The sequence below is a fragment of the Brachyistius frenatus genome, unplaced genomic scaffold, assembly GCF_029030835.1.
Source record: "Brachyistius frenatus isolate BFR_SWC_R1_liver_20210118 unplaced genomic scaffold, ASM2903083v1 Contig_73, whole genome shotgun sequence".
NCBI classification, from domain to species: Eukaryota; Metazoa; Chordata; class Actinopteri; family Embiotocidae; genus Brachyistius; species Brachyistius frenatus.
Genome location: NW_027210672.1, coordinates 1,479,580 through 1,504,343, shown reverse-complemented (window position 1 = coordinate 1,504,343; position 24,764 = coordinate 1,479,580). Strand labels below are relative to the sequence as shown.

General features: G+C 42.4%; 1 protein-coding gene across 1 annotated transcript in view; it reads right to left on the bottom strand.

The window, feature by feature from the left end:
- tnfsf10l (TNF superfamily member 10, like) overlaps positions 1–20,008 on the bottom strand; it is a 64,684-nt gene extending 44,676 nt beyond the window's left edge. Inside the window, exon 1 of the mRNA XM_069708064.1 lies at positions 19,444–20,008. Coding sequence (XP_069564165.1) covers positions 19,444–19,665 — 222 coding nt within the window. The 5' untranslated portion in view covers positions 19,666–20,008. The remainder of the gene's footprint in view (positions 1–19,443) is intronic.
- Positions 20,009–24,764: the final 4,756 nt, after the last annotated feature.

Here is a 24,764-nt window from a genome sequence, read left to right as displayed (position 1 = left end):
CATTCTTAACATGGGTTCATGCAACCACGAGTCCAGGCCCGGCTTCACATGCCACCATCAGTTTACTTCAGTCGAGTAGCCAAACTGGACAGTCAGGAAGGGAGACAGACAGTTTAAAAGATGACATTAAATGAGAAATGGGCATTAACCTGCTTCATGGTCCTCGCCCTCGAAAGACTTAATAGATCTGCAATGTGGATGTTTCAAAATGTCACAGTGAATGAAACTGGCTTTTGGAAAGTTATCCTCAAGTTACAACTCTGGCTTAAGGGTGATTAAAAAACCACCAGGACTGATCCTCAACTTCTGAATTCAACCCCCTCCCCCCTCTCAGTGGTTCAATTGTTTTTCCTTGAGATGCCACTCATCCAAGAATGCACGCTTGGTCTTGGTAAATTTCCCCCGAGAGCAGCTGGTTCTTTTTTAGAATGTCGAAATCGGTTGTCCTCGTCAACATCAGGCGCAATAAACTGAATAGAAAAGTGTTTGTAGCTTCTGGGTCTGAACAATGAGGCAGATGCTGAAGTGCCTTGCACTGCAGTACCACCGAGTGCCACTAGAGGGTGGCTCTAAAAAGGCTCTCATTCAACTTCTCATGAAATACAGTCAATACATTTTCTTAAATTAATTTTTTTTTTTTAATTTTTTTTTTTTTACTAAAGTCACTCCTTCTTATTAGTTTTCTGAAAATAATCCCGTCATTAATTGGGAACTAAGCATCAAAAAGACAGGTTTTTGGAGGCATGTCTGTTTGATTGACAGGTCTGTGGCGCATTCAAGTTTCTGCTATCGGTGGGCGAGATGTAAATATCGCAGGGTTTCCAATCACAAAGAGTCAGATCCACCGCTCACTTCCCCCCAGGTCATGCCCATGTACTTTTCAAAATGGCATAAGAAGAAGCAATACAGATAATTTCCTGACTCAGGCCCTGTGACAGGAAAATGACATTTCACACCACATTTGAACTAACATTTCTGACCCTGCAACAGTGAAAGAACCTTCATTGTGAGCAACAAATACTGAGTTTTAGACGATGTGTGGTTGATTATTCTCTGTTGTAGGCATCACATTTCTTTCATATGGCCTGGAATCACTTTCACCTCCGCTATCGGGCAGGTACATGAATCTAGATGGGCCCATTATTGCTTTTAAATTTCAATCACATTGTTGCCATAAACTCACCGACTCAGCCTTCCTCTCGCTGTGACCTCATCCTAAATATGTTGCCTTTGAAGTTTCAGTTCTGCTTTTTTCACTTTGATTTAGCCGATAGCTGCGAACCCAAAAAAAGAAAACGCTGCTCTGATGTGGAGCTTTAAGGCTAATTTTACAATGATGAAGGAGGTCTTTCTTAACAAATCTCCATTTTAATCACGGTGCACAACCAGAGAACAAGAATCAGCCTGTGACTTTAATTCTGAGCCTCAAAAGACAAATTAAAAACACATACAGAAGCATATCACATGACTGTAACGGAGCCTCATGTGTGGAGCAGACAGTGCTGCTCATAAAAGACTCCACATATTTCACTGGAGTCAAACAATACGTGTTTTATTGCTGCACATTTAAGTAGCTGTTGCAGCTCGAGCGGGAGCCCTCGTTGCTTTGATGAGCTGCTTTTACTTGCGACTGAACCCGCTCAGGAATCAAGTTCTCCAGAATCAAAACAAAGAGCTTAAAGGTCACCTGGGAATCTGCATGAATGAACCTTCCTGGTCTGATTTGACAAATGTTAGATTCAATTCAGCTGTCAGATACATGACATTGCGGCCGTAGCGATGACTTACGGCAAGGAAAACCAATCAACTTAAAAAAAGAAACCTGTCTTAAGTCGAGGTTCCCTTTTGGATCTTTAAATCATAGGAAACAACCTGGATTTTGTGTATAATTTAAAGTATTCGAGGATAATCTTCAGTTAAGGAAGTAAAAACTCTTCACTTGCTCCGCCCCCCCCGCCCTCCCCACCAAATAATTTCAAAATCAATCCAGAAGCTAGCCTGCCTCTGCTTAAAGGTATTAATAGCATTGGTGGGAGGCGGTTACTTCGTGTCCTTGTGTGATCTTTTGTGTCTTCGCCGTATGTATGTACTTGGTTCTTCTTTATCACGAGGAATGCTGGAACCTACCTAACCAGTACTTGCTTTTTTCGAGCTGTCCGTGTTTTTCCTGGTGATTGTTTTACCTGCCAAACGCAATGCAGATTAATGCAATGCAGCTTTGTGTGTTTGCACATGTTTGCATGATATCCCTGATAGTGTGCACAACCCCACAGCAAGACGGCCGAATACCACTCCCAGCTCTTGCGTGTGGAACTCTGACCTTTCTTTGTCAGTTTTGCTGTTTTGGATTCGTTCCAGTTTCAATAAAGTTTAAAGACATACAAAAGCAGGGCGGACCTGCCTGCTGATATTTCTCTCTTTCTTTTTTTTAACTTCCTCGTTCCTTAAAACAATCGAGAATGTTACTGTTTAGTTTTAGAAGGGGCTGTTAAGTACATGATAACGATACAGACAGAGCGGGTATCTCAAGAGTTTATTGTAACTGTAGGTTTATGGGGACATGAGCTGTGTACTGGAATTGATCAGGTGACGGTGGCCATAAATGTTTGGGTCGGTTCCAAGGGTTAAGTTTCTGGTTCTCGTCATGTTTTCTGGAGAATGTGGAAAGAGAAAAAAAGATGACGGGCATAGAGGAAGGAGCATGAAGAGGTCAGGACTTTCCAGTTTGTTTCGGTCACCTGTTCATAGGTAAGGACGGAAATGCTCGAGGGCGGCTTTTGAGTTGATGTGGTTGACACAGAAAAAGGGAGAGATTGATGCTGTGCTTAAAGGCTGGAATGTTGAGGTATGTTGACTATGAAACTTCCAAAATAAGACGGCGAAATCTCTCTGAAATTAAATCTAATGGTTATCTTTACGAGAGCCAATCATTCCAAAGTTTATCACCAGGTTGATGCCAACGAATAGTTCCCAGAATCTCAACACGAGCTGGTAAAGTGGTACAACAAGCAAATACTGCACCAGGTTAATAATTAATACATTTACGCAACTTGTATTCAGTTCTAAACCTTTTAAATAACAACATGCCCAAGCTGTTAATGACAATACACAGCAGCGCATCTTTCTGGTTTCTGATATCTACATTATTAATTTATAGCAGGGGTCTCGAACCTTTATTCCTCTTGAGAGCTATTTTGACCAAACAAGTAACATTTATTCACATAGCTGAGCTCCACCCAAACTGCTGAATAAGCTTCTTTTATGTGAACAATAACGAATTGATACTTAACACACACACATACTCAACCAGTACGACAACTACACGGTAGCTTAAGATACATTAGTTGCATTCTCCAATCAGACCCAAGAAATCCAAATATCTGTTGACACCTTCATAATCGATCTAGACATTCAGCCTTCGACGCCATCCCCAAAATAGGAACAACTAGCATTTAGAAATGGGTGTAAGCTGGAAATCATTTGTAGTCTTGGTATAAACTTTTATCCCAAAGTAACCTTAAACTATTCAGCTGTCTTTGGAACAAGTGGGTCTTTGGAAGAAGCAAAAACCAGTTGTTCAGCCGTGACTGGCTGAACAACTGGTTTTCGCTTCTTCCAAAGACCCACTTGACAATTCTGCTGTAAGTTAAGACTAAATTCAAGACTGCAGTTCCCACCACTGGATGAATCAAAACTGGAGCGAATAAGTCCAGCTAGAGGCAGAGGCTTTACCAAAGGACGCACACTAAGTCCGGTAAAACGACACTTTATAAACCCGTTTAGGTCAGCGTGCTGCTGTGGGGGCCTTTGGTTGCCTGTGGGTGGGCAAGTCCAGCATGGGTGGGCAATTGTGTTGTGTAAATGTGTCTTTGTGTGGAGGTGGTATGACTCAGTAGGTTGTTATAATAATAATGTTGTTATAATCACAGAAATTGTAGACGATCTCCGTTTTCTCTGGTGGGGTCCACACGTCCCCACAAGAATGGGGAGGAAAAAAACCAAGGAGAGTGGGCACTTTGAATGACTGAGAAGGTTATATTTAAGATGAAGGTTAGAATTATTTTTAGGGACATTGTTTTAAGTCTGAAAAGGGGACGAGAAGGGGAATAGAAAAGCTGACAAGGGCGTTTTTGCCATCGTCTAAGAAGAGACAAAACCTATTATTCAAAATAGTTTTCACGAGTGTTTTCATAAAGGTTTTCTAAAATGGGAATTGCAAGCTGACATCCCTGAGGTAAAATGCAGTGACATCATTCCTGTGTGTGTTTGTGCAAGTGTTTTCATGCATAGATGAGTGCATGCCTGTGTAGCCACTGTTCTGGCACGAGTGTCACCAGCCACCACAATAAACACACTGTTGCCTTCTGGGAATTCTCCGTCCTTACCGTCTCATACAAAACACAACTCCTTGGATGCTGCACCTCTGTATTGTTTCTGTGTCTAATTGTATTACTCATGTTGTGGGGACATAAATCTGTCACATTGTTGAGACTTTCCTCCCTTTTGAAGACAGAAAGCAAATCGTCGAAACGTAAATCATTAAAGTTTGGGGTGAAGATTATTGTAAGGTTTAGTCAAGTTGATTCAGTCAGCGTAATGTTATTTGAGGTATAAAACATAACAGGACAGAGCTCTGCTTCTTGTATATGTTAAAAGATTTTGATTTTGATTTAGTTTCGCTCAACTTCTTGTTTCTCTTCCAGTTTCATCGGCCTCATGTCCTCATATGGTCATTGGCCTTCACTTATGCTAATTAGGAACAACTGGCACGCGCTTTCGACTTCCGAGGAAAATTGGATTCAACAATAGATGAACACGTGCAAACATATCTGCGGTTTAAGAACAAGTCATGAATGTCATGTAGACTTTTCTCAAGACTTTTTTAAGGAATAAATTTAAGAAAACCCATCAGAAGATATTGGTGAAAGGGGCCGCATGTGGTTATAATCAGTGGGGCCTGAAATGTATTATACTTCCATTAAGTCTTAACAAAAGGCAGAATATTATATAATTTGAATATAATATACAAAAATACTGAAATGCAGTTTTTGCCAAAGCGAACCAAATGTTTGCTAAAATAACCCAACTTAAACAACATGTCTCCTCAAATGATGCATTTTTTTGTCCACAAACTTTTGACCTCTTTGTATATTAAAACAGTACTTTAAGAGAATATTTTGCACTTTTCCAGTGATTCCTCTTCAAATCTTCCTTCCCTGCTACATGTTCTATTTCCGTCCTACTTCTTAGGCTGAGTAAATAATCGGATGGTAGGATTTCTTTCGGCAGCGGTTGTTCATTAACGACTTGGGGACTTACGTGATTTTCTTCGACAAACCGGCTTTAAGTGTAATTGTAAACTTCATTAAACCTTGAGACCCCCAAAGTAAACTCTCCCCTGCAGCGAACAGTTTAAACATTTACAAGATAAACCAAAGCAAACACACGAGAACTTAATGCAAAACTTTTCTGCTGTACTTCCCAGGTCAAAGGTTATCACCAGCTGTCACTGCTACTGTGACTGATCACGAAGCTGCAAATCCTTAAAAGAGAAGGCTTAGATAACTAGGTGAGAAATGAGGTTTAACATCATGATAGCAGCACGGAAATAGGTATACTAAATCTAATAAAGCATACGTTTTCACTTGCATTATGGAGAAGCTAATAACACATAACTCCAAGTTTAAAGTCAGTAATTTTACGGCTCCCACACATTGTCCCTTCAATGTCAAATATTATTTGCAATGTGTTGCTCATTTCAGTTGTGACTTGGCTCAATTGGGCTTCATTTGGTAACAATCAGACCTATTGCACGACTTGCAGTACAAAGCCACAGCAGTGTGATGCTTATTAAAGCCTTTCCTGCGCCAGTGATGTGTTGCCGTGCTTTATTTTCACCGTTCAGTTGAAGCCATCATCGTGCACTTGTGCTACGTATTGAGAAACATGTTGAACATCTAGTGAGATGTGTTGAATGTTGCTGAAGCTGTCAAGTCGCACATCGGCCAACTCTTTAAAAGGCCAAAGAACCTGTTTGCGATCCAAACTGAGGAAATTCTTTGCAGCCATCTTGTTGTTCCTTCACCTTTCTGAGAAGCAAGACGATGGACTTATTCCAATTCTTACAGACTACTAAACGCCTTCCTCCAGATGATAAGTTAAGGTTATGGAGGAGGTAATAAGGTCCTAGATTCTTGTATTCATCCAATCGCAAGGCTCTTTACATAATGTCAGGGTCTTTGCTGCGTTCAAATGGAGTCGCATTTACCATGTACGCGAGAAGAGTTCATATGAACGGCGATACTTTTGTGGTATTCACGACGTTGGGGCTAAAAATTTCCAATAAGCCTCGAGGTCTCGAGTTGTGATGTGTTTGCTGACATTTACAGAAATGGCATAAGCTATGAAAGTTATTTTTTTGTTGGATGTTAAGCTAATATATTATTATTCTAGTCATGTAGAGTTTGCCTTCATAACTTGGATAACAGCCTACATCTGAGGAAAATGTTGATCTTCCCAACGGCATCATCTTTTCCCTCTTTGCCTTTGTATTTCCTGCTTCACGCCCTGTTAACTTGCTAAATTGTTAGCCTCTGTAGCTTCTAGACGGCGTCCATGTTGACAGGCAAAGCTGTTTTTACGACTTAACTTAAGCTCACAAGTTCCATTTGAAAGCAGCATTTGTCCTCACTCTCTGAGAAACACTGATATTTAAAATGTTTTAACCACTCTGGCACTATAGCTTCATGATATTCCTCAAAATCAACAATTTGGTATGCTTATTCATTTCACCCTCAGGCTGAATTATAAAAACTTTGAGGATCCCATGACTTTTTGATTTAGTGGCATTATCAGGTCAACATTTGAGCCTAATCTTTGGTTTAAAAATATAAAAGTCTTATTTTATTGGTTCATACTGACATCAGTCTAAAAATAGCCCTTTCAACCATTAAAATCTCTATCTGTTACAATCTAGAGGTTTCTTGGCGGTCACTGCCCGTAGATAATATTTTGGAAAGCCCAATCCTAGGTCGGACATGTTTTCATAGTATTCATGAGATTTTTAGGCTTTTAAGCCAAGTTATCCATGTAGCTATTTCTGGAAACAGGACATCTGTGTCTGTCCAAACAAGTATAGTATGTGAATGGTTCTTTTCTGCCTCTGGAAAGTCTGGAAAGGATAACTTTATTTGATTTAGTCACTCAAAATAAAGTCAACTGAGCCCTAAATTAAGACTTTGAATACCAATCATATAAAATGCAAGCCAGAGTAAAAGCTAAGGTTGTTTCTAATTCCTCTGTAGCGCGAACATAATCAGTTTGGTGAGTAATTTCCCCGAGAGCTAAAATGTCAGCGTTAAAGAGCTGTTACCTAGCGACTGAGACAGTATCTGCTTTCCTGACCTTGCTTGCCTCCAACTTTTAACAGACAAAACCATCTACTAAAAATGACACCATTAGTTAAAAGTCAAGGCCTAAAGGGAAGCTTTGACCGGCTGCCTGACAGTTTCATGACTTCATCTCTTTTCCCAGAATTTTTCTTGTTAAGGTTTTCCATTTAGCAGCTGCCGACAAAGCCAAATGGGTGCTCAGAGGTTGATTCATTGATTCTTGGATGACCTGCGCTCTCGCATGTCCAACAACCTCACGAGCTTCTAACGAGGCAATGCTATTCTATGAAAAATGAAGCCAGAGTTCTGCTTAAGTCTTGAGCTCAGTGAAGGGCTGAGGATGTTTGGAACATCGGTGGTAATGTGTTTGTGGTTTTTTTTTCGGTCTGCGAAAGCAATGATCAAAGGTTATGATTGGCTTTCATTGAAAGCCCAAACCACAGGATTCTTTGTAGTTGATGTCACATTACAGAAAGACAAATGGGAAAACCATTTCAGTGTCAGGAGGCAACTGTTGTGGAAGAGGCAGATTTGATTTTGGTTTTTTTTTGGATTTTATACACTTTGTTAATCCCCGAGGGGAAATTTCTTCACTACAGCAGGGGGGCTCTCAGGGGGGAGCTGCTGCAACAGGCTGCCACTAGCGCGGTGCCAGGTAACCTGACCTGAGGTGCATGTTTTTGGATGATGGGAGGAAGCCGGAGAACCCGGAGAGAACCCACGCAAGCACAGGGAGAACATGCAAACTCCGCACAGAAAGGCCCAGGACCGGATTTGAACCCGGAACCTTTTTGCTGTGAGGCGACAGTGCTAATCACTGAGTGGGTGGTAAAATGTGGGAAAGATTAGAGTTGTTTAATTAGAACAGAAACGAGAGCTGACAGAAGGACAAGTCAAAATGTTGATATCATAGGCACAATAAGTGTGTGTGTGTGTGTGTGTGTGTGTGTGTGTGTGTGTGTGTGTGTGTGTGTGTGTGTGTGTGTGTGTGTGTGTGTGTGTGTGTGTCTGTGAGTAGACACTAACAAGCTCTCCTTATTCTGCCAGGACGGAGCTGCACACCCATTCCCAGGTTTAAATCATGTTGAACCAGCTCGAGACTTTCCATCCAATCAACCGTTGGCTAATCAGGGAACACAGACACGTTCATGCACACACACTTCAACAGGAGTTATACGATAACATACAACTCAAATCTCACTTTAAGTCACTTCAGTTTAGTCCACCACATTTTCTCCCCCGTATAACAGACGTTTAGTTTCTATGGTGGCAAGTTCACATACAATAAGTAGTTAATGTATATTTCCATCCCTATAATTTAATCAAATCAACAATATAATCCTGCTGTTTTCAACAGTCGTTCTGGATTAACCATCCAAATTATTGTCCAATTTCAGTCACAACACATTCCTGAAAACGTTTCACGATAAAAGCCTCGTTAAGAGATGGGTTTCTGTCTTCCAAAAGAATACAAAAAAAAAAGAGAGAATTTTAATTTCAAACGGATGCAGAAAGTGTTGAATTTGTACTAACAGTGTAATGTAGAAACTTTAAACAGGGCAAACAATAGCAAATCAAAAGAACTGCGAACATTTTATTCCCTCACTTGGAGAGAAGAAAAAAAACCAGTGCTTAATGGTTTAGATGGCAAAACCACTCGCATTTATCACAAGTACAACGACATAGCGATGTGCCAAAACATGATGACTGGCTGTGCATAATAACAACCGCATGTGCCATTGTTACAAGATAATCAATGCTCATCACCATCATGTTTTGATTCATCAGTACACTCATTACAAAACAGTTGAGGCCATAAGATTTCAATTCAGCGCCAGTTAATTAGCCCTAAATTTAGCCACAGCTGCAATCAATGTATATTTTCACAATTAATTGGTTGATCTTTTAGATTTTACAGTGTAAATATTTTGTTCTGCCAACGGTCAAACACCGATATATTGAATTTACTGTCACAAAAGTAGCTCCTTTGATATGATGTATGTATAGAAAGTATGGGAAGGATTTGGTTACAATGTGATGGGAGCCATATGGACCCTTACAGTGGAGATTGGAAATGAGGGAAGCTGGATAGATGCGAGGAATGACATTTTGTTGGAGGTCAATGCAGAGGTGCCCCATTCTTCTCCTACTTGTATGCTTTGCATTAATATCCATCCGTTTCCTCGTAACACTGTGAATTATAAGATAGCCTCTGGAGCCTCTTTTTTGACCAAACGCCCAAGCATGGGTTTGATTACCTTGCAAAGTTTGTATCATTTAATAAACACTTATTAAAAGAGCCTGATCTAATGCCAACAAGTACAGTTTCAAGTGTTTCAAATGCCATTTGGAAGAAATCATAAATAACAGAATCATATCTGCTGCAGTTTTTGGATTGATGTGCAAATTTGAACACTGATCAAATATACAATTTTGTTTTGAGAGCTAGTTGCGGCTTCATGCTGACACTCAATGTTTTGACATTTTCATGCCACTTTTTTATTGCTTGTGTGGATGAAAGAGATATTTTTCAAAATATGCCACCAAACTCCTTTCAAGTTTATAATTGATAGTTCGTTTGTTAATAAAGTTTGAGTAGGTCCCTTTTCATGTTTTGTTAAACCTATCGTTCTTCCAACCAATTTGTGGTTTTGTTTATTCCAAAAACATTAGACAAATTTATAACTGAGCTTAAAACAATTCTATTCACGAGTGTTTTAAGTTTAGCTACAAGTAATATCTTCATTTTGTTGTCCTTTTTGAAACAGTTGTACGGTGGAATATGTTGAGATTTTTGCCTGAATTTTCTTTTTGGAGAACGAAGAAAAAAACAATTCATCATGTAAATGTTTTTCACTCTTTTAACACAGTGAATGAAATACTTTTAGATTTCGGAATTTTGGTCGGACGAAACGACAAATTCCCTAAAGACCTGCCTCCGATTGATTCCGATGATCAAATCGCTGCTGTGTGTCGTCGGGCAGCAACGGTTATTGCAAAAACTGAATTATGAATGTAGATTAGTCCCTTGAGTCAACAGAAATTCAGTTGACTCTGCAGTGCTGTAAAGATAGTACAGATAGCGTTGCCAGCAGGTGTAATGGAAGGTGAGCGCCCACTGATAGCAGTTAACAGATGTAGCTTAAGTCTATTAGGAGATTCATGGGGCCTCAAATCAGCATCTATCTGCGCTTTATAGCCATGTTGACTGAGCAAACAAAGCGATAACGCGCAGCTGTTGGCACACACACACACACACACACACACACACACACACACACACACACACACACACACACACACACACACACACACACACACACACACACACACACACACACACACACACACACACACACACACACACACACACACAGCTGTAGCCACATCCTAATGAGCATTCCAACGTGGGAACGCAAATATCCTGTTTTCGCGTGTCAAGATGTTCAGCCCAGGTCTCTGTGTGGCGCGCCTGTACGTCTGCAGCCGGGCGATGTAGTATAACGTATAGCAGCCTCCTCTCCTCTCCTCTCCTCTTCTGTTTGAACTTACAGCCTGTCATCTTTTTTTTTTTATCTGCAGCAGCTCTCCCACTCTCCGTCGTTCGTCTCTTTCAGATTCCCCCCTTCCTCATTTTCAATCCACCGTTTCATGATTTAACGTGACTTTAAAGACACTGAACAAAGACTTTTACCCGGTACCTTGTTGTTGTTCTATCTTCTATGCAAGTCTTGGTATCTGGGGGATATTAAATGTCAATTGCAGTGAAGTATTTAAAAGATAAGAGTAATTGCAAAGGCTAACGGCAAAATTGATGACGGAGACATTGTAAAATGAAATGTGTGCCTAACCTCGGAACGCAGATCTGGCTTTGGTCTGACGCTATGGCATACAAAATCTCTATCCGCTGGCCAAGAGGCTCAAGTCGTACTCCAGATTGCCAATAGTTAAACTAATTCTGACATGTGTAGTATCTTTGCTAACTTTCAGAACCCTCAGCGGACTCAAACCCCTGTACTTGTTTTTGTGTTTTGAAATTCCTCCACACTCGGCTAAAACTTCAAATATTAAAGTCCATCTATCCTCCTCCTCCTCCTCCTCCTCCTTCTTCTCCTCCTCCTCCTCTGTCACTTCTCCGGCTCTGTCAACTCTCAGGTCCACTTTCTCATCTTACCTCGCTCTCTCCTCTCTCTTCCCCCCCCCCCTGTGATCCAGGCTTTCCTTTTCATCCTCGTCCAAATGACCTGGCCATGAAAACAGTGAGCGCGCATGCAGGTTCCGTGCGCGGACGCCACGCTGCGTCTCATGGACGGGTCGCCACGAGTTGACCTCTGCATGTGCTTCTCTTTTTGGGATTAAAATGACTTCATGCATCATATATGATCGTAGTGTCTTACGAAGGCCAAAAAAACCCAACAAAAAAAAAAAATTGTTGAGTTAAAAAGTTCAGGGTTGTTTGTGTGCTCGAGCCAACATGTCTGTGCTAGATATCATTTCACTGATGTCACTTTGGCTTTGTCATTTTAATTTAAATCATGAAGACATGAGGCAGAAACCAGGGCGGAATATGTGCTCTTCCACTGATCCTATGCAAGTACATATAAGCCTCTTGTTTTCTCATTCTCCTAGTTCCCCTAGTGTTTTACACCCCTATAAACATCTTATGTAACTTTGGACATGTGCCCAAGGCCTGTTTAGATGCACAGAGCACATTGCCAGAGAGTCACTTAAACTTCTAAACTCCCACCTCAGAAAATAAAAAAAAAACTAAAAACTAAAAAAAAAAAAACTGCTTGTGTCACTCCTGAAATATTCATCCCACCCTTGAGCCCTAAAACTGACTGTAACTCGATTCTCTGAAGTGGACCTGAGGCAAAACACACTGGGACTACGGGGAAGGGGGGGGGGGGAGACTGTAAGAGGTGAAACGACAGACCGAGAGGGAGAATTGTGTATTTTGGCAATGGAGTCTGGCATGAGGTGGGTTCGTTGTTAGTAGCTTTGAATTAAATCAAAAATATTTGCGGTGACGATTTTGATTTTACTCAAAATGATTTGCTAATCATGAACATGTGAAATGTGTGTGTGTGTGTGTGTGTGCTCTCACTCGTGTGTGAAGGTTAAAGTCCGACACACACTCTCATGCCCACCCATTGACACAGACCCTCCTGTAATCCACACGTGTTTGCACGTCCACCCCCCACCCTCCTCCCCAACACACACACACACACACACACACACACACACACACACACACACACACACACACACACACACACACACACACACACACACACACACACACACACACCTGTGTATTTCTGACTCCGTTAACGGTCACGTTGACCTCACCTCTCACCAATAAAACCCGATCCAGTGTGTGTGATAAATGTGAAGCAGATTTATGTACCGATGGAGTGATTGGCCTCCGTTGTTTCATCCTGCGCTACGAGGTTGCGTCAGAAATGTCTTGGCGCGGGCGGCTGAGGCCACACGGGGAGGTCGGACTGGGGAAACGTGTATGCACCGACATGAGCACGCTCATAGATCTATTTCCTACCAGTCATCTTTAGAATCAGATCTGCTTGCAGCAGGACGTTTGATTACTTGTTTAGTAGGCGGCTTTTAGTAGGCGGTAACATGTTGCAGGACAGATCTCGTGGCTTACTTCTGTACTGTCACGTGAAGCGAGTGTAATTGTGGTTCGGGGACTTTTGTTTAAAGTCAGACGGCTCTCTCTTATTTGCTGTCTGGCTCTTCTAATGGCGCTATTTAGTGAAGAAAAGCATCACGATGAAAGTGTTTTGCTTCCACCTTTGCGGGCGTTAACAGTCACATTAAAGCATTTAGTCCGCCAGACAGATGGCTGGTGTGCAAACAAAGGTGGCCACCTGTAAATCGGATTGACGACGTGATTACACGGTTGTGTGTTTTAGATGACTAAAACGCAATGATGGCAAATATCCAAATATTCAGTTTAATGTTTTGTTGTCTAGCAACACCTATCTACACCTCGCTGTGCCAGGGCTGCAGAATGATCTGGCTGCACCGTAGACTGTAATCCATGTTCCGGGTCTGAAAAAAATAAGGCTTATGTGCCTTAGACTGCAATACCACCGGGTGCCACTGGAGGTCGGCTCCAAAAAAGCCTCTGGCTCCATAGACTCCCATTTAACATTCTCAAGAAATTTGAAGTCACTAAATTGGTATTGTCAGGTTTCCAATCAGATCAATCAGATCCACCGCTGGCTCCCCCCCCATTCCTGCTCCAAACCGCTCTGAACTAGCAAGATGGCGCCGGCCAAAATCCGAACTCGAGGCTTCATGACGGCCGTTCACAAACCAACGGGTGACGTCACTGTTATATATCTGGAAAAAGACGTATTTCTTCAACCCAATCCCTATCATCCTGGTGGTCGCTGACGAACATCGGGCAGCATTGAATTTGCAAATTAGTTTTAGGGAGGAGCTTTTCGGTTTCGGTGTAACATTTACAGATGCATTAAAATGCTAAATCCCTTCAAAAGACTGAAAAGAACCAAGCAGGGCGGCCTTTTTATATGATGATGAGCTGCTGCTCGGGGGTTATTGTTGCTACTTCCTGTTGCGACATGGATTTTGTAAAAGGTAAAACACGGAGAGCGAGAAAGAAGGAGAGTAAATCTTCAGCAGTTAAGAAGCTGCTTTAATTGCCGAAAACAATTAATAAACAAAATTGTTCCGGGTTAATTTTCTGCAGATCAACTGATCAATGAATGAACGACCAGCTTGCAGCTCTGTCTGAAACTGCAGCGCGTCATCCATCCATTCTTGGCTATGAGAGTCGTTCTCTGTGCTGAAACCACCTTTGGCGAACAGGATGACGCAATAGAAACACAAAACTGAGCCCGTCGCTTGTAAATTGATCGGTTCCCGCTGAAAACCGGAACAGAAACAAGTCCAGTTGTTTCAATCTTCGTAACAAGGAGCTTTTGAAAGGTAATTATACGGACATCCGAGAACAGAGATCCGCTAGTAGGACTGGTAGATGACTGCTACGTCATCTGATTTTCTGATCTACTTTTGAGTCTCGTAATGTTAACCGTTGACCTCGCGTAACCTGAGGCCAACCCCTAATCCATCCCCAGCATCTGGTGTGATTTTTAAACCACAACCCCGAGCTCGTGTAGGCACTTTGTAAACCGGACATTATTCAGTATTTTTCAATATTTTCTCAATTTTTTTTTGCAGTTTGAAAGTCATCCGGTCATGAGGACATGCACACACAAACACACACGTAAGTCATATACACAGATAAAAACAAAGGGGCAAAAATGTAAGATATTTTGGGCTGAAGAGACCACACACATCTACACAGACCCTAACAAACACCCAAGTTAAGTGACAACGTTGTCTGGGTAAATTAGACCACACACACACACACACACACACACACACACACACACACATGCACACACACACACAAAAGCACACACACTGGGTATATTGTTGAATGTCGAGGGTGAGTCAGACCCTATCGGTGAAGCCAAACAATAATAAAAGTGGACCAGTGAAGTGTAAGGAATGCAATGGCAATCACACACACACACACACACACACACACACACACACACACACACACACACACACACACACACACACACACACACACACACACACACACACACACACACACACACACACACACACACACACACACACACGGGGATGATGCAGAAAAGCCTGAAATGACACCCAAATCAACAGAAACGACACAAGAACCTTGAAATGCTGACAATCGCGCATGAATACGACCACTTATCCTTGAAATACCCCGATCGAATGGATCCGCTTGTCTGGATGTGTGTCTTCTTGTCCGAGTGCAGCGAACGCCCATTCGAGTTTTATATAAAATCAAATGCTGTAACTGTTACAGATCTGGAGGCTCATGTGATCCCAGATACAAGCTGCGACATTGAGAAAGTTTCCCGACGACCGGTTAACTGGAACTGCAACTGAAACACGGCCGGTCGGGTTTTATCTTCAGGGTTTATTCACCCACAGCGGAGAAAAAGTTCTTAAGAAATACATGAAGAGATGTACTACATACACGATCACTTATTTAATACCAAAGAGCGTATGTACATCTTCTGTGACGGCTTAAAGGAGCTGTGAACTATAAACATACAATATAAAAGGCTTGCTCGTACTTTATCCTTTCAATTTAAATCCACGAGAGAAAAGGTCATCATTAAATGATGTCAAATGTCTTGATTTCTAACTGTAATTTATAGTATTGATGAAGCTCATGGACGCCATGACGTCTTATTAATATCGGTGCAAGATTATAAACTCTTACTCTGTCAATCTACTAATCAAGCCACGGGTGTATTTTTGCAGCTCCTCATGAACTGGACAGAAGTGCCCGATGTAGGATGTAAGATATTCTAGTAAATTAATATATATATATATATATATATATATATATATATATATATATATATATATATATATATATAGTAATTGTATTATTAATAGAAATATTGCAACTAATAAAACGCAACTACTAAATTTAATAAAACACTGAAAATGTTCCAAGAGCTACAGACTCCAGATGATTTCTCGCCACGGATGAACCTGACCAGAAAAGATGACATCGTATTTAAACAGCAGGCAAAATCATTTCAATATCTGTAGTGTCCCTCGCTGCGCTGCGAGCTGCATTTAATGCACAACTCGGCAGGACACCTGTGTGATTCCTGCGTATCACCTCTGGACAACAGAAAGGTGGCCGCGTCGTTTTAAACTTTATAAATCACTGAACATAAAACCAGTCGGCTTCAGTCTCTTGTTTCTTATTCAACCCGTGAACCAGTACTTTTCTGACCGTTGTCTTTTTCTTGGTTTATCGCTCACGATCCTTTTTTTTGTTGTTGTTGTTGTTGTTGCTCATCACGTGGTGTAATGCCGCGTTGCCATTGGTTGAAGGGGCGCGAATCGAGATTGGGAATTCTCGACGATTCGTTGCGCAGCATTCGGGTTTAAAGTGAGTACCTGAAAACCAGCGGACGACCGCGCGCCGGCGAGGCCCGCGCCGTCGGTGTTTACGCGTGCCGGTTTGTTTGCGTGCGAGTGCCGCAGCGACGAGGTGACACCGGAGAATTCCTCTTTGTGCGATGCTCATTGTTCCAAATACCTTTTGTCTTGTCAAGCTGGCATTGAGGGGCGTAACTCCGCAGCGATAGAAAGCAGGGCCTGTTTCCAGATTAAAAATAGCTGGCCTTCGCATGAGAAGCGGGGGATTCCCCCGCATGCGGCCGACACACACACACACACACACACACGCACGCACGCACGCACGCACACACGCACACACACACACACACACACACACAGCTCCGTGTTTTTCATCTGGTCTCTGTCCTGTGTCGTCTCTAAACTGTTCCTGATGCGAATTCCGGCTACGTCTAAAAAAAGATGAACCATAAATGAACATTTTAACTTGGTAACATATTCACATTGAAGGGCCATTTATTGTCATTGAATAAAGGCAAACATTGTTATTACATTCAGATACTTCAACAGCCGAAAGTGCTGATGTGGGATTGTTGCCTTTGCGGCAATTGGAAGCAGACAGGGTCAAAGTTTGATGCGCATCGCTGGGTAAAAGTCCACAAAAAGATCAAATAGTTGAATTCTAATTTGAATTGCAGGGACTACTGACACAAACATAGATTATATCACAATCTTCTTCTATCCCACACTCCATTTTAAACCTTGTCGGTAAACTGTCTGTAAGAAAAGTCACTGAAATCAGTGTCTCTGACTGGAATAATGCTAAAATACCGATATTTGAATGTCTGATTCTGACCCTCCATCTGCACATCGTCACTTACAGGCTATTAATTACTTCGTTTTTTGTTTTTTTTTTCTGATTACCGGCTGTTCTGGGCTTGGGAAAGCAGTGCCACGTTCGGTTTCGCGAGACAAACCACCAACCATTTCGTTAGTCGGTGCTATTTCAAGTGGGGTATCTTTGCATTATGAGTGTATTCCACCCGGATCTCCCTTACCTGGGGTAAACATGGGTGTTTTTAAGCCAAAGACTCTTCACCGAAACATCAGCAGCTCAACCTTTGAGCTCAACAGTCCCCCTACTCCACGTCTGAGCTTTTCCCCAAAGACACACCAAATCCGTAGCGTGTGACACGATGGAGATGCCGAAAAGCCCAAAATGGATGTTTCCGCTTGTTGCTCGTTTCGTTTCAACTACGTTCTCCGGCCAAAAACTCCCAGATTCGATCCTTTCACCGTACACGTGTTGACCCTCGACACTGACCTTTGCATGGCTGGCTTCCTGTCACTCATCTCTGATAAAAAGAAAAAAGAAAAAGAAAGAACGCCAGATAAAAAAAAAAAAAACAACAACAACCCCAGCCTGAAATCTCTCCAGTGAATCTCACCTGTTTTTGAATGAGGACCGGCTGCAGACGCCGGCGTAAAACGCTCTATTTCATCTTTCTTCCTTCATGCGTGGCAGCTTCGGCAGGCGCTCGCGTAGAGATGCGCGGCGCACCATCGAAGCCAATTTCCTTTTGGCAGCGTAGCTTTAGTTTAAAAACGCACCCCTCGCTGGAATTCACGCATCGTCGCGATCGTCCATCAGTTCCACCTTTTTCCACCCCTGCGGATCTTCCTCGAAAGGTCCGACGTGGACGCCTCCTCCATGAAGGGTACCAGGAACCATGTGCAACACCTCTCTCCTGGACCTCACCTCGACATATATATATATATACACCATGCCGCTGCCCTTAAAACCAAGTGTATGGGTCGGATTCGCTTTTCCTCGATAGGAGGAAGAGGAGGGGAACCCCTGCCGTTGTGCTTGTAACAATAGGGGCCTCTTTGATAAACCTATCTCCCGAATTTCATGGCTCCCTGCACTGAGCGGTAGCAACAGACGAGGGGCTTAAACATGATTTGAGTTTTCACTTGTCAGTGTGGTTTCCCCTGCTGGGACTCGATTAACATCAAGATGGCACAAGGAGGAGCAGATTGAACTTGGAGCTTCTTTTTTTCTTTTTCTTTTTTTTGAACTCTTAGAGCTAAAAGACGGTGCACTCGAACCTAACCTGCGGATGAATCTGTGCAAAACTTTCCCTCCCGCGAAGATCGGCGGAATAATACAGTTGTTTCTTTGACGAAATAGCTCTTTAAGCGCAGTGTGGTCGCTGTATTTTCACAGCTGAGGACTACAGACAAGTCGTTACAGTTGTATATTATCACGGCGGGAGATATATACGGCTTAAATCGAACCCCCCCCCCAGGGGGAGAGCAGCATCACTGACCTGCATAGTTCACCTCTGCGCACACCATCTGCAACCTACTTAAAAGCAGCCCTGCCGCCTCTGTCTCCTCTCTCTCTCTCTCTCTCTCTCTCTGCCCAGCCCAAATGGCTCCAATATGTTCCCTTCTTTTTTTTAATTTTTTTTTTTTACGCACGCAATCGAACCCGTTTCTCCTGGATAAGCTGCTGCTGCTGCTGCTGGACAGACCGCTCTTTCTCCCCGCGGCTTGATTGCTTGTAAATTCCGCATCGCATTGTTTTAACGCGTCCGTTCAAGGCAGAGCCCGTTTTCCCGAACGGCTGACACCCGTCGAGCTGCGGAGGCGGACCTCCCTGCAGAAATAAAATGAAACAACGCTTTCACTTAATGTCTCCCTAAAAGCTGCAACACGGATCTTTTATCTTTTCTGTCGCTGATTTACATAGAGTTGCTTTTTTTTTTTCTTTTTTTTTTTTAAATAAAAAAAAAGCTACTCCAGCAAATATTGTGCGCAATTTGACAGATTTCTTCTCCTTTCTTTGGCGTCACAACTTTACCAAAAGTAAACTCTATATGTGGTACTCGACTGTAAATTTAAACTGAAACTGATTCGCCAGTTCGGTGCGCAAACACGTCTTTCCATTAAGGCTTTAGTCTCTCATAAAGAACCAAAATTCCCACAGAGGAACACACGTCTTTCCAAAACCCCAAACAAGCACTCAGCGCGGCTGGAAAGCAGCTCTTACCTGTGATATGGACATGTTCAGGTAGACAAAGAGCCCCGTGGTGGAGGCGATCTGCAACACCACCACCACTATGACCACCATCGCTACCCACATCTTGGACGGCGCTTCCCTGCGCCCGGTCCCGCTCGGCCCGCCGGCCGGGACCATCATGTAGGTCGTGGACTCGCTGCTCACCGATCTGAAATAATCCTGGTGCTGCTGCTGTGCGCTCGGAGTGGCCATGGCATTCCCGACGCATGAGTAGACCACGAAACCAATGGGAAGCAGCAGAAACAACAATAGCCCCCACAGACTTTGACCGACTGAGCGAAAGTTGGTGTGAAATTAGATTTCCATGCGTCCGCAGTTGCCAATGGAGCTTTTCATTCGGAGCTCAGCGGGAGAGGCGAGGAGAGGAGGAGGAGGAGAGGAGGAGGAGGAGGAGGAGAGGAGGAGGAAGAAGAAGACCTGGAAGTTAAAGTTTGGATGGGTCCATGTCTGGTCAGCGCTCAGCTGCCGTGTAAAGTGGGACTGGAGCTGCAGGAGGAGGCAGCCGGAGTGGTGGGCTGCAACCGAGAGAGAGCGCAGCAGAGAGGGGCTGGCTTAACCTCTTCATCACCCTGGAGCTGGGGAGGAATGCTCTCTCTCTCTCTCTCTCTCTCTCTCATGCACGCGCACACAGTTTCTTTCACTTTTAATGGTGGCACGTACACTCATGCCAGTCTTTGCCAAAGCACAAGATAACTAGGAAACTAATAACAGATAACGAAGTAGATTATTAAAAGCAGCGTGGCTCCTCATTTCCCCAACAGATAGTGAACACATGCCATGTTTTGAAGCTCATATTACAATGAAAACTAAAGATTTACACATTTACAATGTACTTTATATTATTCCAGAATATATCACACTTCACGTGATGTTTGTCAGTGGCAGAGAGAGTATATGGTTACCGTGTCCTTACCCGTCCCGACCAATATTCTACGTATTTTAGAGTGTCTGTCAAATGTTACAATTTTGTCAATTCTTACCGAAATATCTTGCAATATTTTTGTTGTTTTGAAACAGGTTTCTTTGGTCCAGATTGATTGATGTTTGTTTTTTTCTCAGCTTCAGAATGACCTGGCATAGCGCGTTCTCCTTGTCTGTGTCTTGACCTCTTAGTACAGAGTAGCAATAAAGAGTGGACAAAAAAAGAAATCTGAAAAAGACACTCCAGATTCAGGTTGGAGATTAATCGGTTGAGTTGCAGAAAATGAATGACTTAAATTTTTTTTTTTTTAAATCCCCAAATTCACTCGTTCCAGCTTCTGAAATGTGAATAATTGCTTGATTCTTCATGCCCGAAAACAATAAAGAGAATATCTTTATTTTATTTATTAAATTTATTATTTTTTCTAATTAATGACAGGATTATTTTCAGATGGACCACTAGAAAACTATTAAGAAGGACTGGCTTTAGCCAGCAACAATGAAATAACTTGTGGGAAAAAAACTTTTGACTTTGTATTTCATGAAAGAACTTGAATGGGAGTCTATGAAGCCAGAGGTTTTTTTGGAGTCAGCCTCTAGTGGCACCCGGTGGTATTACAGTTTAAGGCACTTCTGCATTGACCTCATTTTTCCAACCCGGAAGCTATGTCCACTTTTATATACAATCTTTTAACAAAACCCAGCTGATTTGACTATTTTTGGACATTTAATACTCAACATTCAGTCATCAACAACAGATTAACTGATAACAAAAATGAAATTGGTGCACCACTAGACCAAAGCTTATTTTTAATGTTGAAGTAACTACAAACACACTTCCTGCTTCTCTGTCCCCTCTTTTAATCTCGTGTGTTCTCGGCTGGCTCTGGTGTTTGTGTGTCCAGTGCATCTATGGTCTATTTTAGAGCTTTACACTGTTTGAGAGCAAATATTTACCCAACGCCCTCCAGTTTATCAGCGCTGCCGCAATTCAATATTTGAACTGCGGTTTCCAAAAACATCACGAAGCCGCTCTCAGGTCACCGAAGGGATGGGACCTCATGGAGGGATAAATACAACATCTAGATTTTATTGCAACCAAGAAGAAAAGACTTCCAGTAAATCACCTTTAAACCGAGCCTATTCAAATCTACTTAATATCTTTATCTTGGCTTGTTTGGACACGGAATCGCTCTGCAGCTCATATTTTCCCCTTAAACACTCAATAAAGGCTGTAAAGGAATGAGAGAGGCAGAGACGGTGTTAATAGCTCAGATACAGGCCTTCCCTTTGTTTCATTTCTATTCGTGCAAACAGCTGGAAAGTGGCGTGTGTGTGCCCGCCGTCAGAGCTGTTTATCAGTGACGGGAGGCAAACGAGGCGGGTTTGGGTCGCTGCCATTTGGAGGAACTTGTCTCCTTAAAGTTTGTAGAAACAGGCAGATACTTTTAGGGCCATGAAACGAACAATAAAGCACAACAAAATTGTATCCGTTCAAACAACAGGAGGCTTTTTATTACCCGGCGTTTTTCCCTCTTTTTTCTTTTTCATTCGGTTGTGTTGAAAAGTGGACGACACTTTGATGTGTGAAACTCTGCAACAACATTATCCGAGAGCGTTCTTCTGTCCACAAGAACATTTTAAATGCTTTCTGATTCGTGAAAGCTGTGAAAATGTTCTTCCTAAGTACAATATGTCGAAGTTTCACTGGTTTTTAGCACCAGATGTGAAAACTATGCTTCCCAGTGGGACTCCTCGCTGGGACTTGACTTCCTCGTACCCTTCTCCTCGCCCCAAACGGCGCACACACACGACATATCATAAATGGCAGGCAGTGAGGTCAATGTATGTAGAAATGAGCATTTCCCAGCACGCCTTCCCCTTTAGTAACTTTTGAGAATGAGACAACCAAATTAGAGAGGCCTTAGTGATGGGTCAAAATAATATTTATTTTTAATAAAACATGCAGTTTTGAAACATGTCAAAGACTAATAATCTACTAAAACCATATGTGCACGAGGTGGGAAGGGGGTATACATACACCTATCACAGTTAGAGTCATCGGAAATTTAATTAAGAATTGAAACAACTTTTGTGCACAATATCCTGCCATCAGAATCGATGAAAAAGGTTTTCTTGCGCATTTCAAAAAAATCCAGAGTCAACTTTGTTGGGCCTATTTTCCCGTTTTACACACATTCTATAGGAACATAATAAGATTTAGTCACTATATCGGGAGCCAATATCGAAAAATAAAGCAGAACCTTGTGTGGCACATGGCTGAAACAGCGGTAGAGATGTGGTTGAGCCTCCATTCTCCACTCTGCGGGGGCGTCGATGCCTCACTTTGATTTACGAACTTAAAACCAATAGTCAATGGTATCTTCATAAAAACAGACTGATCGGTGCTCTCGGCTGCCTCCAAATGTTGCTCTTGTTGTTATCTACATTGACACTAAACTTAGTTAAGCATCAGACCGTGTTCAAACAATATTTCCAGAGTTTTTCTTTTTTTCAGTTTCCCCTGCGTTTTATCATGTTTTAAAATTCAGTCGAGCACAGAAGCTTTTTTTCTGCCAACGGCTTCTTTACTGTTGAAACCTGGAAGCTGCTTAAAACATCTGTTGGTTTGACACTTTCCTAAAGGGCACTTCTTTGTAAGTTGAATGAAGGACACCAGTTTCCCAGACATTACTGGAATCAGCAGTCTTGCAGCTGCAGTTCTACTTATTTATTTGTACTGCTGCCAGGAGATTGGATTTACAAAGTGCTCTATGAAGAAGTTGAAACTTCCATGTTTGAAAAGTCATTTAATCCGACCTGACAGCGTCTGAACTGTCCGATGGAGTCAGTCAAACTCATCTGGAACAAAAACGAAACATGTGCTTCAGATTATGTCCAAAGTTTGAACCCAGAAAATGACGAAGGAGACTTTGTATGCGTACAACAACAACAAAAGAGTCCACGTTCACATGCCTTAGCTGTGTGTTGCTGGTGACTATAACGCGGTCAAACAAGATCAAGTGTGATAGTTGGTGAAAAATGGTCGTGAATCAGGAGGGACGCAAAGCAAGTGGTCCAGCATGTGGCCAAAACAATTTAATTTTGCTTTAACAATTAGATGAAAACCATATGCTTTAGAATATACTGTGCGTGTTAAGGAGACTGTTTTGTTTTGCGGCCTGACCGTGATAATCTTTAATAGTTTAAGAACCAATGTAGCCATACAATGTTAAACTTTTATCAAACAAAGTAATGAAGTGAGTTCCTCAATAAGTCCTGCCCTGCTCCATGGAAAATACTTCTTATTTGGAGTTACTTTAAATTTTGTTTCATGGTGAATACATGTCATCTCTATGGGCTTTACCCTTCACTAAGAGAGACAAGATAAAATATGATCTGCCATTTCTTTCCTACTATTGTATGTAGAAACCCTCCTGCTATACATCCTCTTGCGTGTCATCACGCTTCTCCCCTTTTCCGTCTCCTCCTTCGGTCCCCCTCGCTTTCTGGCAGCCGACCCCTTTGCAACACAACAAGCTTTTCTCCAGATGTGTGTGTGTGTGTGTGTGTGTGTGTGTGTGTGTGTGTGTGTGTGTGTGTGTGTGTGTGTGTGTGTGTGTGTGTGTGTGTGTGTGTGTGTGTGTGTCTCTCTCCTCTGACACCACAGCTGTCCACAAGCTTATCTATGTACCGGTACGTCAGCGCGCATATTTGCGAGCGTGTCAGTCAATTAGCATCCAGTGGTAGGAAAACATAATGGTGATCAGCGTTAGGAGTTAAAAGTTCAGACTAAGCATTCCGTGCCATATTATGTATCAGAGCTGAGGGACTATCGCATACTGCAGCCAAGTCCACGTGTGTGTGTTTGTGTGTGTGTGTGTGTCTGTGTGTCTGTGTGTCTATGTCTGTGTCTGTGTGTTGTGCTCTGTTTGCCTGCGTACGTGCCTCAAATTATCTGCTAAACTTTGCGATTTTCAACTCCGAAAAGCTTTGAGAACAGCGGTCAGATTGTTTTCAAAGTTTAAAGGGAAAATGGCAAATTTTTTTTCCTTTGGCTGGCTCTACCAAACAAGCGTAAATCTAAACACAAAAATGTCACTGAAAGTAGCCAATATAGTCCATCAATAGTGCTTATTGGATCTCTCCTGTGACCGATTGGATTCTGTAACTCCTTGAAACCGACAGCCCCAGCATATTGGCCAGCTGTGTGGAGCTGAGAAAGGAGCCGGTTTTGACATGGTTGGACAGTATTGTACAAACCACTTCTTTTCTTGCAACACCCAGCCAACAAGACTGAGAGTCTTTCGCAATGTTCGTGGCTCTGTGAAGGTCAGCTCGTGGCTGTGGCATCCCCGCGCTCACCCAGT